Source organism: Malus domestica, chromosome 14, assembly GCF_042453785.1.
Source record: "Malus domestica chromosome 14, GDT2T_hap1".
Lineage (NCBI taxonomy): Eukaryota > Viridiplantae > Streptophyta > Magnoliopsida > Rosales > Rosaceae > Malus > Malus domestica.
In genome coordinates, this window is record NC_091674.1 from 26,258,424 (window position 1) to 26,272,756 (window position 14,333).

At 42.5% G+C, this 14,333-nt stretch overlaps 1 protein-coding gene and 1 long non-coding RNA gene across 2 annotated transcripts; both read left to right on the top strand.

Moving 5' to 3' along the window:
- The first annotated feature begins 272 nt into the window (after positions 1-272).
- LOC139191425 (uncharacterized) lies at positions 273-2,360 on the top strand. The gene is made up of 4 exons (XR_011575480.1): positions 273-496; positions 591-659; positions 1,353-1,412; positions 2,182-2,360. It is a non-coding gene; the product is annotated as an uncharacterized lncRNA (long non-coding RNA).
- Positions 2,361-9,046: 6,686 nt separating this feature from the next.
- Positions 9,047-14,163, top strand: LOC103431153 (uncharacterized). Its single transcript, XM_008369299.4, has 5 exons — positions 9,047-11,186; positions 11,660-12,643; positions 12,791-13,016; positions 13,171-13,313; positions 13,608-14,163. The coding sequence occupies exons 1-5, from the start codon at positions 9,426-9,428 to the stop codon at positions 13,905-13,907; spliced, it is 3,414 nt and encodes a 1,137-aa protein (XP_008367521.3). The 5' UTR covers positions 9,047-9,425; the 3' UTR covers positions 13,908-14,163.
- Positions 14,164-14,333: the final 170 nt, after the last annotated feature.

Below are 14,333 nucleotides of genomic sequence, written 5' to 3' on the forward strand. Positions count from 1 at the left end.
ACATCCGGGGAGTTTGTCTGGCCATTTTCCCTTCTTGTTGGTGAAGGATTTCTTGAGGCAATTGAGGATCGTCTTTTTGGATGTTTCGGCCCGCTTATTGCCTTGAGGATATCTCGGCGTGGACATATGAAACACCCCAACCCCCCCTTTTTATATTTTAAAATTTGTTTAGTCCTTAATTTGTGAGCCCGTGGGACCCACCTTGTTTTATTTTATGTTTTCTTGTCTCCCTCTCTCTTCTCTCAGTTCTCTCTTCTCCCTCACCTCTTCCGCAACTCTCTCTCCCTCACTCTCTCGGCCCTCTCTATCTCAACCCATCCGAGAGTTTTTACTACCAACAAACATCGCCATCGTCTTTATCTCGTCGCTACGAACTCAACCATAGTCTTGGCATCTTGAAAGTCAAACCATGAAGCCCCGTTCACGAGCTCCGGTGAGCACCGTCCCTTTCGAGGCCATTTTCGGCCAAACCACGGCGAGTTGGCCGGCGTGTAAGGTATCAATCTCTTCGTCTCCCTGAGTACTACAACTTTCGTTTCACTCAATTTCATTGAGTATTGAAGAAGTTATACTCATTTGAATCTTTCCAGTTTCCGGCGACCTCCGAGGCTTTCGAGGCATTTTCCGGCCAAACCACGGCGAGTTAGACGTCGTGTGAGGTATCATTCTCTTCGTCTCTTCCAGGGCTACAACTTTTGTTTTGTCTCGCTTGATTTCGTTGAGTAATAAAAAGTTATGGCCGTTTAAAGTCAGGTAGTTTTCCGGCTGAATTTCCGGCCTTCTCCTTCGACAAACCCAGGCCATCCAGGATTTTTCTCACCCACGGGCCTTAGCCCGTTTTGGACCAACCCAATCCCCTGGCCCGTTTCATTTTTATTTTTATTGTTTTAAAGACCCAAATGGCCTTGGGCCGGTTTATTTTAAAGGGCTTAAAGCCCTGTCCTTTTTAATAAGGCCTTAGGGCCTGTGTGTATATGTGTATGGGCTGTGTGTGTGTAGCCCGTGCATGTGTGTGTGTGTGTTAGTGGTGTATGTGTGTGTGTTTGGGCTTAAGCCCAAACCACAATTTTTCATCCTAACCCTTTTTAACCAAAAACCTTAGAAAACCCAAAACCCAATATATCCTAATCCTATTTAACCTAAACCCTAATCCGGATTTCAAGCCTAAAACCCGTTAGACCTAATTTGACCGTTGACCCCCGGTCAACGTTGACTTTAGGGTTGACTTTTCGGGTTTTCGTCCGAGACTCTTCTTAGGGTAATTCGACGTTCTGAATCCGTTTCCAATGTCCATTTTCCCAAATTCAATAGCTATTATATAGTTTTATTTATTGGGCTCTTTATGTGCTTAGGGGCAATTATTGTGACGTTTCCGTCTTCGCTAGTGGCGCAGCTTTTGGCAACTAAGTACTGTGAGTGGACCCCTTCTAAAATTACATGATTTGATAATTTAATTGCATAAATGATTAGCATGCCTACGGATTTATGATTTGATTTATGTGAAGCTTGTTGATTTAATATATTGATTTTCGTCTCGTGTTTTGGTGAGGAAATAATTGTTTGCCTATATTGAGCTATATTTTAATATATCATATTTTCTATGAAAACCATGAACTGGTAGACTATCTGATAGATGACGATAGGATGCTAGAACATGTTTTTGAACCCCTCTTTATAGTGTAAACAATGATCGGTAACCTATGCTATGAAGTGGTTATTTGTGAGAGACGTAAATATTTGTGCGTACCTAGTAGACACTATGCCGCCTGGGGCGAGGATCTGGTGTTGGCAGTTAGGCCGGGAGAAATAATCCCTAGCGAAAGGCTGAGGGACACGGTGACAGGCATTGGGCCGAGAGGGAGTTATCTCTGGCTATGGGCACAGAGACTTAGGTGCAGGCATTGGGCCGGGAGTTATGTTTATTCGGTGATCTTACTAGCAGCACACCGCGTTTACGAGACGATCTGTGAGACGATTCATGCTTTGGTTTTACGCGATGATATTCCGCGATATGGCTTTTGAGATATTTTGGCATGCTAGGATTTTTATTAAATCCATCACTTATTATGCTAGTAGTTTTCATTATATATAAACTTTGGGGGTTAGTACATTGATAATTGTTTTATTATTATTATATATATAAACTTGGTCCACTCACCTTTGTTTTGCGCCCCTATTCAGGACTTAGAATCAAGGCACCTAATCCCGGCGTGAAGGCACTTCCGCAGCAGCATCTTCGAATCCTCTCGATGTAGGACCCATTCCTTTATTCATTAAATTTTATCTTAATTCTTTTTAGTGATTAGGTTTAGTTGTATGTTCTGAACACGTTCCTAAATTGTTAATTCATTGTTTTTAAATTCATAACCCTTATTTATTTCTTATTTTTAGTTTTTGTATCAATTAATGGCTTTCGTCACCCTCGGGTGTCGGCCAGCACGTGTCGGTCCTGGTATTCGGGGAATATCAGGGTCGGGGCGTGTCCGTCTGAATCGTGGTCGTCATGGGCTCTACTTCTACCTATTTGGTGAAGTAGTCAGTTGCCACGATCATCATGCCTTTGCCCCTAATAGTATGACTGGTGATTAGTTGGGAATCAGAATGAATTGAAAGCTTTTTCACCGCCAAGTCTTTTTTCATTCGAAGGCCTGCTAGTGGAGCTTCGTACTCTGCTTCGTTGTTAGATGCTTTGAAACTTAGAGTGATCGCCTGCTCGAGCATTGAACCGTTTGGGGTGATAAGAACCACGGCTGCTCGCGAGCCTTTGTAGTTGGATGCGCCGTTGACATGCAAATGCCAGAAATCTCAATTGAGGGAGTAGGTGCGGCTAAAGTGTGCTCGACTGCCTTCGGGGCGTCATTAGGCTGCTCTGTTGCGTTGTCAAGGCTAGGCGTGAAGGCTCGGCAGGGAGCCGTGGAGCTAGGGCCATGTTACATGTAGCAGGAGATGCTTAACTTTCGATATTAGGCCACTCTAGAGCTGAATAATGGAGTAAGGGTTGGCTAGGGCCGTGTGACGCACGGCAGAAGATAGTGCTCAACTGCCGGTACATGTTGCTCTTATGTAGAATCTTCTGGGACGACGAGGATAAAACTTGCTTCTAAGTGTTCCTTCCAATGTTCTTCTGCCCTTGGCGTGTCTTTTAAGCTGAGTTGTTGTGTTCGTCAGAAAGCTTTGCATCCACTAAGGTCTACTCATTTATCGTCGCACGTCTGGATTCAGCAGAATGGTGCATCATGATGATGACTGCGTGCGTTTGAAGGTAAAACTTGAGCTTTTAGGTTACAACAACTATTGCCAAAGTTAGCTTTTGAATTTCTGATAACATCAATAAAAGCTTTTAAACTGTGGAATACAACTAATAGCATCGATGAGAGCTTTTAAATTGTGGAATATAGGTAGTCGGGCCCCCAGCTCTTTTCGTATGATGGTAGAGCTTATTTCTGCTTCAGATGTGACTACTTGTCCAGTCAGATTTTGAATCTCCTTCAGAGTAGTGGGGAACTTCATATTCAAGATCGTCGAACTTCGTCCCAAAGTGCATGCTTTTCTGCCAGAGCGAAAGAGTCTGCCAGAGTTAGATATTCTTTCATTATCAGTTTTCCGAATAGTAGGTGGTCCGCTGGAAGTCCTTTTTGGAAGGCTGCTCTAGCTATCGAGTCGTTACATCCGACTATTTTTGCCTTCTCTATTTTGAACCTCCTCACATAGTCTCGAAGCGACTCATTTGGGTTTTTCTTGACGTCGAACAAATGGTCGGACTTCTTTTTGATCGAGCGATAAGATGAATATTCTTTGGTGAAAACCAAAGAAAGTTCGTCAAAATTCCGGATAGATTGTGGCGGCAGGGTGTAAAACCAATCTTGCTCCTCGCCTTGTAGAGTGGTGGCAAATATCTTGCACATGAGACCGTCGTTGTTTCGATAGAGGATCATTGTGCTTCGGTAGTGCTTTAAGTGTCTATCCGGGTCTTCATCCCCTTTGAAAGATGTGAAATGTGGCATGCTAAACTTGCGTGGAGGCTCTGCCTGCTCGATCTTGTCCGTGAAGGGTGACCTGCTTATGTTGGTCATGTTCCGTCGTAGTGCCTCGTCGATGACCTCATTGCGTTGGAAATTGCGCAATCGCTTGGTCAAGAGTCTCTCTACTTCTTCCTGAATTTGTTTTTGTTGAGGTAGTGGAGCTCTCGGCTGCCCCCAACCGTGACTTGCTGGTCTAGGCTGCTCTTCCATGTGTTTGGCTTGTTTATGCCCCGGATGCAGTGCATGTAGCGCGTTCCTAGCAGGCGAGCGAGTTCTTCGCAGGCTGCCGGTTGCACTTAATCCGTATTGAGTGACTGTTTCTCTCCATCTGTCGGGCTGCCTACTCCGATGTGAGGTGGATGATGCTCCTTGAGGGCTTAACCGCAAACGAACACTTCGCCTGGAAGGCTGCTCATGTTGACTATCGGAGTGTGACCCTAACCGTGAATGTATGCTCGTCTGTGGGCCTAGTCGAGAGTGCACGCTCCTCCACGCTCTAAGACGGGAGTATACGCTATCTCGGGGGCCCAATCGGGAGTGCACACTGCCTGAACGCTCGGTTCGTGGCTGGTCGAGTGGCTGCTTACCGAGACGCTGCTGAAGAGGTTCTTTATCTGCCCTTGTCCTACTTCGGGACACCTCGTCTGGGGCACGTTGCATCTCGGTGCGCTGTAAGAGCCGATTCACCAAGGTCGTCTGCTGTGCGATGACGCTTGTCAACTCTATGACTTGTCGAGACAAGTGTTGTTCTCCATTTGGGTTGGAAGAGCTTGGAAGGAATCTGCCTTCTTGGGCAATGGAAGAGTGGTAGACTCCGGGCACGAGATTTGAGTTGGGAAATGTCAAATTCGTGAAAAAATGTGGTGAGAATGCCCCCGGCTCGATGGTAGGTCTGGATGGTTGAGATAGTCTTGGGCCGACTTGGGCTGCTTGGAAAGCCATGGGAGCAGACTGGGCCACATGAGCAGGCTGGGCCTCGAGAGCAAGCTGGGCTGCGAGAGTAGGCTGCTCGGCAGGAGCAGGCTGGGCCACGGGAGTGGGCTGCTCGACTGGAACAGGCTGGACCACGGGAGTAGGTTGCTCGTCGAGAGCAGGCTGGGCCACGAGAGCAGGCTGCTCGGCGGGAGCAGGTTGGGCCACGAGAGTGGGCTGCTCGATTGAAGCAGGTTGCTCGGAGTGTGATGCACATGGGTGCGAGGTTTGGGCTTGGCTTGGCAACGCGTTAAATTCACGTTGGGCTTGGAGTGACATGGCTTGGGTCGTGGCCTTGGTGCCGTGAGCCTTGGATGGCACGGCTCGGGCCGTGGTGAAAGCATCATGGACCTCACCACGGGTGACTACCGAGGTAGCCACCGCGGTGGTTCCCGTGGTGGAAACTCGTGGTGGTGGTGCCGCTCCACTTATTGTCGCATTTAGCCTCACAGATCTCCGCAATCCCATTTCTTGAATATTAGAATTTTCACTTGTGGAATTTTCTAAATTTCTAGCCATTATATTTTTCTTATACGTTTTATCAAAGAAACTTTGCAAGTAAAAAATTCTAATAATAAGAACGTATGAAAAATATTCAAATGGACTAGAAAATAAAGAAAAAACCTTTTTGTGCGAGAGTCTTCTACGAGTATGGATTTCAACTCTCAATGAAAGCACCAATTTGTGGATGCAAATTTTCTCCTCCTCGATCTTGGACGATTTTGCACCTACAAAACAACTAGCACCTTAGGTTAAGGCCAAAAGCCTCACGCGCCCACGATGAATGGGGGGGGCTTTGGCCGAAGAACCTCCGATGCCAAAGTTAGAATTTTAGAGAGAAATAGTGTTTAGAGTATTTGGGATTTTTTGCAAGAGGTTTGGAATGAGTGTTTGGTGAAAAAGGGTCCCTATTTATAGGATTAGGTTGGTCCACTTTTCAAAGGAAGTGGCCGGCCACTTTGTCCATTTTTTGGTGAATTTGTGGTTTAATTAGCCACTTTATTGGCTAATAAAATATGATAGAAATAAATGGGGGTTATCAAATTGAATGATTAGCTTTATTTAGGTAATAAAGTGGGAAAAGATAGGGAAGGTAGAAAGCTAAGGGGATGGCCGGCCATGTAGTGTTTTAGGGTTGAATTGGATGTATTTTGTGGTTATTTGGATATAATGGATAGTTTAATTGACAATTAATGGGTTAATTAGGCAATAAACCCATTAATTAGCCAATTAACATAATTTTAAAAGGAATGTGTTTGGGAATTACCTTGTAGAAAGGATTTGATGAGATGGACTTTGAATTGTTACCTATTTTGGGCACTTCTGTCTTGGTTGAAAGAGGGTTGCCCGCTGCTTGCGCGTAGGAACCTCGTTGTACTGCAAGGGTATTTTTGTCTTTTTTGTCCAAAAATCCACGTGTCGCCTTGTGAATATTTTTGGCTCCACAGCAGTAAGTCTAGGCAGAAAGATAATTTTGTCATATACTAAGTGAGAATTGCCACGCCCGCATGTCATTGATTTTACTAAATAATATTGAATTAGCATTTGAAATGGTAAAAAATCAAATAATATTGAATTAGCATTTTAAATAGTAAAAAATCAATCACATATTAATTTGATTGAACAACCAAAGATATGTGAAGAACCAACCACAAGAAAGGTTTAAACAATTGGCGAAAGAGACATGAGAATGGTAGGTGAGAAAATAAGAATTGTCGCAGATATGTAAGCTTCATTATAAAATATTCAAAAATCAAGATTAAAAAAATTGTAAATTACTCTACACCTCTAAGACTTTAAGAGTGCGTTTGTTGTAACAGATTATCTCGGACTGGACTAGCTTTAAGGACTAAGCTAGACTGGCTTAGATTAGATTAAGCTAGACTAAATTAATGAAGTGTTTGGTGTAGTGTCGGACTAAGAGGTAGAATAATGAAAAAAATATCTCAATTTGGTGTTTGCTCGGAAAATGACTAAATTAATTTTTATTTTAATTTCTTTCTGATTAAAACTGTTATGAAGATTAATATTATTGATTCCATATTTTTATGAAAAATTAATCTTGTTGATTCCAAGTCTTTTAATATCAAACTAAAAAAAAAAAAAAGTCTTTAATATCTATCTTGAAAATATCCAAATCCTTCTCCATCTTGGAAATATCAAAAACAAAAATAAAAGGGCACATCCCTCTTCTATGCGAAATAGTGCTATACAATTAAATCGTGTGCGGCGGGGCCAAAATCGACGACGGCTTCTAGAGGGTCTGCGGTGCCATTTTCGTGATGCTCAACCACACCGTGCTATTACAAGGCTTCTATTTCTCCGTCAAAGAGGGCAGAGGAAGGTCTCCGTACAACCACCTAGCATTTTGACGACTACCCACTTTCTATCTCTGTAATTACAGAGCCTTGAAAACCCTAGAGGGAAACTGAATCTTATGGATTGATGTGAATTTGGGCAGGTTTGATGGGGATTCGGTGGAAAATAAGAAGAGGATTTTTGGGGGAAATCGGTGAAATCAAGGTTTTGGGGTTCGAATTTGTGGCAAGATTTACATACTAAATGGGATTCTGAAGAGAAGGAGGGAAACAAAACTCAGTCAAGGAAGCAAAGAAGGAGGGAAACAAAACTCAGTCAAGGAAGCAAAGAAAGAGGCGCTTAGTGAGGTCCTTAGCAATCCCATGGTTTAGCAGGGGACTTATTTGACAACCTAACAAAGCTTTGAGTCCAAACGAGTGAAGGCTAGTCTCATTTAACTTAGTCTCCAAACATAACAAACATGGGATAATAGTCCTAGCTAGTCCACTCCAACTTAATGCTCATGAAACAAGAAAACTCAAACCCGGCTGACCATCTTCACCTAAGGGTGCGTTTGTTGCATCGAACTAAGTCGGACTGGACTAGCTTCATGGACTAAACTGAATTGGCTTGTCATGGACTAAGTAGTATAAGCATAATGAAACATTTGGTACAGTGTCGGACTAACCTACAGACTAAATTATTTTCATATAAAAATAATCCTTTTATTATTTTCTAATTAATTTATTAGTATTTTATTATTATTAATGTCACTGTTTTTTGGCTGAATACTCTCTTCCCCTCTCTCTACTTTCCTTTTCCTTTTCTTTATCTTCTTCGCATCCAGAGAATTCCTTTCCTTACTCTTCTTCGACAAGCTTCAACCCCCGCTCCGCCGTCATTTTCCTCCTTCAATCTTTCTTGGTTTGACAAAAATTCCAACTGTTTCGATCCCTCAAGTGCTATCCACAAACCATTCTTCCTATTCATGTCAGATACCAAAAGACCCTTCGTGCTTGACGAACTGGCACTGGGGGCGAGTTGTGTCTGGCGGCGGTGCGACCGATGAAGACGATGAACTCCTGAACCCTAAACCTTTGGAAGTAGCCGAAGTGGCTGATATCAGAGGTGTTGGTGATCAGGTCAGATTCGTCTGGATTTCACTTGAGGACCAGCAAGGCCGTGATTTTCATCTTCCTGATTTTCTATACGCAGGTGTAATCACATAGTCTGTACGCTGTCGGGGGAATTAGGGAAGAAACTAACCCGTTATTAGAAAGAAATGAAGCAGGTGTTGGGATGTGAAGGAGAGTAAGCGAATGTCTTAGTAGTACCAACATTTTCGGGGGGACTCGCTAAGACCTCTTAGTGAGCTACTTAGTCCACACGAGTCTTGTTTAGTACCATTAAACTTAGCCCATGTACAGAACAAATGCTGGACTAGACTAACAACTAGTCCAATCTAGTCCAGTGAAAGCTAACGAGGCCAAACAAACGCCCCATAGAAAATAAAATATTTAGATGAGATTGTCTTTGAGCAAAACATTCGAAAAGTTTTTCAGTATGACCGACACACAGCCTGCTACACCAAATATAATAGTACAATTTGTTGGAAACTTGAAAAGAAAATATTTCAATTAATTGTATTCTGACACTTGTATTGTACCTTGTATTTTACAATAATTTTCTAATAAAAAAGTTCGAATCTCGTTCTCTGCTGTATTAATGAAAAATATATTTACTGTAAAATATTTTTTAGAAAATAAATAAAACCAAAGAAAATTGGCATGGAGAGCAATGGAGGCTGCAAGTGCATATCTATCATTTTGTATCACAAGTTAAACCAGTCACACACCTCCACACCTGAAACGGAAAAAAAACTGAAAAAAACTAACTTCGTCTTCTTCAATTCTCTCTCTCCCGCCACTTATTCAATCCTCTGCAACTAAATCTCCGATGCCAAACTCGCTTCACAATCTGGTCTTTCCAACAACTGCGCTAAAGTCCATCGGAGCTCCACCTCCCAATCCAATCACAACCGTCGGTTCCTGTCAGGTCCACTCTCTCTCTATCTTTCTTTCCCTCTGAATTTCATAAATTTCGAACTCAAATTTATGATTCATTGACTTTCCAATGATTGATGGAGAGACGACTGCCGGGGCCTCCTCTCCGGATCCCTCAATCCCGCTTGATCCCAAATCGGACGGTGTTGGTGACGGCGGCAATTTCGATGGCGATGTTTCGCCCCGATCGCCTCCGTCGCGCTACTCCTCGTTCGGGGAGTCCGAGTACGAGCGCTATTGTAGCGCCAACTCGATGATGGGCAAGCCGAGCATGTGTAGCGCAATCACGGTTTTCAATGATTTCCCGGAGCCCAAATTCGGGTCGTTGAAAAGTTGGAGACTTGGGGAGGAGAGTGGTGGTTTGGATAATTTTAGTTTGGGAGGGAGGATTGAGAGGAATCGAGAGGATCGGAGAGTTTTGAGTAGTGGTAGGATTGAGTTTGGGAAGGAGGATGGTAGTATTGGAGGACGGCGGACTGCGAATTACGGGTCTAGTGGGTCGGAATTGTATGGCAATGAGGATGCTGGTGGAGCTCATGATGTGGATGAATTGATGTCTTGGAAGCTTGAGAGTGGATCGTCGGGTTTAAGGGGGGGTTTGGATGTGAAGTATGGTTCGGATAATAGTGACGAGGACAGTGAAAAAGGTACGGAAGTTTGGAGGGGAGTTGTGGGAAGTGATAGTGTTGGAGCTGGTGTAGCTGCCCAAGAGACCAATGATTCGAAAGGGGTTGGGATTGGGAACCAGTTTGTACCCAAAGTTGAAGAATTAGATGGAGGAGAGATAGGTAGGGAGGAAGGGACCTCTAATGAGTATTCAGAGGAAGAGGGGTCCATGTACAACTATGGTTCGGATGATGAGCGCAAGAGTGGATTTAGTCAGCAGAGGAATGTCCACCATTATCAGCAAGAAAAACCCCAGAATGAAAATCCGTTTCTTATTAACACATCTGTAGCCTTTGGCTCCGATGATTGGGATGATTTCATGGAAGAGACTGGAGGAAGTAATTTAGATTCTTTCACGAACATATTTGAGGACCGGAGAGGAGAGAAAGTTGAAACCAAAAGGAAAGTTTCGAATTCCACTTCCATCACTTCAGTTGAGCATCAGAATGCATGTCAAACTGAGCAAGGAAATGACTTGACAGATGTGCAGCCTGGATGCAAACAAGTTCAAGCTGATAGTAAATCGGTAGAAGATGTTAACAGTTCCATGAAGCTAGCTAGTTCTCCAAGTTTTCTTGAAACCGATAGAGTAGAAGATGTGAAGGACATTCCTATGGCCAGTTATCAAGTTCAAGCTGTTGCTGATTTGGTTGAGTTTACCAAAAGTTCTTGTACTACCCCGACTGGTTTTCAAAATGTTCAAGAACCAGGGCTAGAAGATTCAAGTGATATTCCTTTGACAAATAATCAAGTTCCAGGTTCTGATGAATCAGCAAAACATAATAAAGATTCCTTGGTTGGCAATGTCCTTGAACTTCAGCCGGATCCACAAGCAAAAGAAATTCCTGACAAAAAGGGTTTGAGCATTTTGGATAATGGTGTTTCTGATGTGCATACATATATGAATACCGGGGAGGTCCTTGGGACTGATCATGGCCAAGATTTAGAACAGAAAAAGTTGGGGACTTTAAAAGTTAAATTGGACCCCCTTTCGAATATCTCAACTAATCAAATTAGCATCTATTCAACCAGAACTTCTGGAAATATGAAGACAGAGTTCCTTGAGGACCATAAGCCAAGTACACTGCCATCAACTTTTGAAAATAATACCACGAAAAGTCCTGTTTCAGAAGATATCCTTGAAGAATATCCTATGCCAGTTAAGGTTAGTCATGCTCAATACACTTTTTTCTTTTGGGTGGCACTAAATTATTGTAATTCAACTTAACTATTTTTTGCATTTGATTGGTCTAAGCCACGTGCGATTTCATGTCTCTGTGAATATTGAATGCATATTGTGCTGCTTGTGATACTCTGAGAAGTATCTCTATTTTTATATTCTGTCCAGTTCTTCATACTCAGTAAACATATAGCAGTGTTTGTCTTCGAAGAATTTCAAGTCTTTACCCGGATGGTAGCTTATGTTATACTCTTATTTAATCGTGAGTGGAGCTTACCAGTGCTTGTTATAAGCAATGTGTGTATATTAGTTGTTGTACCACCTTTTGCAAGTGAATTGCTGGTTAATGACATTTGTAGTTATATGCTATGACGACCTGATTTTATCCGTATAAGAATATTTTTGTGTCTCTCTTTTAAGTTGTCTGTATCTCATTTTCTGTATTGTTAATGCTGCAGACGGATAATTTTGAGCTTAATGAATTCTATGATGAGTTTGTTAATGAAATGGAGGAAATTCTGCTCGACTCTGCTGAGTCCCCAGGGGCAAGGTTCACTCATAGCAACAGGTTCTTACAATCACAGCAATATCTACCAGTAAGAGATGGTGGGTCGACTGCTTCTACTTCTGGTACAGATGATGCTCATTTGTTCAATCAGCATTCGTTGAGAATTGATGGGGTCGAAGTGGTGGGTGCAAGGCAGAAGAAGGGAGATGTCTCATTTAGTGAAAGACTGGTGGGAGTTAAAGAATACACTGTGTATAAAATAAAAGTATTGAGTGGCGAGGATCAATGGGAGGTGGAACGTCGATATCGCGATTTCTTTACACTCTATCGTCGATTAAAAACATTTTTTTCTGACCACGGCTGGGATCTACCTTCTCCCTGGTCTGCTGTAGAAAAGGAATCCAGAAAGATTTTTGGAAATGCGTCTCCTGATGTTATTGCAGAGAGAAGTGTTCTCATCCAAGAATGTCTACGGTCCGTTCTCCATTACAGGTTCTTTTCCAGTCCGCCAAGTGCATTAGTATGGTTTCTCTCTCCTCAAGATTCAGTTCCTAGCTCCCTGGAATCATATACACCTGAGTCTCTAACTAGAAGAGCAGACACAGAAGATATATCCACTTTGGGAAAGACCATATCACTTATTGTTGAAATTCGACAATCCAAATCTTTGAAGCAGATGCTAGAAGCACAACACTATACTTGTGCTGGATGCCACAAGCATTTTGATGATGGAAGGACTTTGATACAGGATTTTGCACAGACACTAGGATGGGGCAAGCCTCGACTTTGTGAATATACTGGTCAATTATTTTGCTCTTCGTGCCATGCAAATGAAATTGCAATCATACCAGCAAGAGTGTTGCATAACTGGGATTTTACGCAATATCCTGTTTCGCAATATGCTAAATCTTATCTGGATTCTATACATGACCAGGTACCATGAAGACTAGCACACCTTCTTTGTGATTAAATTATGTATATGTTATGTCAGTGAATTGCAGCTGCATGAGTAAGCAATATACTGACATATTTTTAACATTTTACATCCAACTTAATCTTTATAGGATCATTTGTTTTGCAGCCCATGCTCTGCGTCAGTGCAGTTAATCCATTCCTTTTCTCGAAGGTTCCAGCATTGCTTAATGTTATGGGTGTGAGGAAGAAAATAGGAACCATTCTTCCTTATGTTCGTTGCCCATTCCGTAAGTCAATCAACAAAGGATTCGGGTCTCGAAGATATCTTCTAGAAAGCAATGATTTTTTTGCACTGAGAGACCTCATTGATCTTTCCAAAGGAGCCTTTGCAGGTTAGATTCTAATAACAAGCTTTATCTCATATCATGCATGTCTGTTTCTTTCTTATAACGGAAATAAGACAGATTTATGAATTTACATGTGATAGCCTGACCTGATATGTATGTGTGCGCATATATATTTTTTGACGTGCCATCTTTGTGGCAGTGCTGCCCGTGATTGTGGAGACTGCCTTGAGGAAAATTCTGGACCATATAACGGAGCAGTGTCTCATATGCTGTGATGTGGGAGTCCCCTGTGGAGCACGACAAGCATGCAGTGATCCTTCATCTCTCATTTTCCCCTTTCAGGTGGGCATCAGCAGTAATATTATACGATATATGGTTCCTGTTCATGTGGATAACAAGACCTTTCGTGTTTGTCTGTATTTCGGTTTTTATATGTTCCAAAATCTTTATTCTCTGGGCTTTTGGCCAATAATGTTAGTGGGCACCGTGCGACAAACCTTTATACCACTCCTTTTCTCCTCATCTTGCAAACCAACTGAACATTTTGTTTCCCTTACTAGGAACCCTTGAATTCCATATATTGCGTGATGAATTAGTAACCGTAGTTGTTATAATCTGACTAAAAGTTATTGGCAGGAGGATGAAATTGAAAGGTGTCCGTCTTGCGAATCAGTATTCCACAAGCCTTGCTTAAGAAAGGTCATGGACTGCACTTGCGGGGCACGCCTCAGGGAAGACGAACCAGCACAGCTTATCAAGAGGGCAAGCTCCGGGGTCAGTGCTGAGATCAGTGGACTTCTGGACTTGTTTGGGGGAGGGTCAGGTTCCGGATTACTCTCGGGTCTATTTTCGAAGGTGAAGCCAGAGAAGCCGAGGGAACATAAAGACAGCGACAACGTCATTTTAATGGGTTCGTTACCAAGCACTTCTTTATAATCACCTGCATCTGCATTGTATTATATATATATATATATTCATTTTGGCTTGATTTGAAATATGGAAATTTCATTGTTTGCACCTGGTATTGAATAATCATAAGATAGCGGCCCAACATTGTGTAGCTAAATCCTTAAGGTTGGACAAGAATATATTCTTGTTGGCTGGTCCTTGTATTGTAAATTTGAACTTTCAGCTCCATCGTTGTAATGTTAGCGGTAAAACCCGCCTTTTAAATATTGTCATTTGGGTGAGATTCTTCGGTTTCACTGACCATGATAGGCACATAATTGTATATAATTGGCACTATTCTAAAAATCTCTGCCTAGGCGCTAAGCGGATGACCATCGTCCCGATTAATGCCTAGACGTTTGAAATTAAGAAAGGGTGCTTAGGGGTGGTTTGGGAGTGAGGTGCTTAAAAAAA

Excerpts from the sequence above, each read along its gene's own strand:
- LOC103431153 (XM_008369299.4), top strand. The coding sequence starts at position 9,426 with ATGATTGATGGAGAGACGACTGCCGGGGCCTCCTCTCCGGATCCCTCA. Across the intron at positions 13,017-13,170 it reads TTCCAAAGGAGCCTTTGCAG|TGCTGCCCGTGATTGTGGAG; the intron begins GTTAGATTCTAA and ends TCTTTGTGGCAG. Across the intron at positions 13,314-13,607 it reads CTCTCATTTTCCCCTTTCAG|GAGGATGAAATTGAAAGGTG; the intron begins GTGGGCATCAGC and ends AGTTATTGGCAG.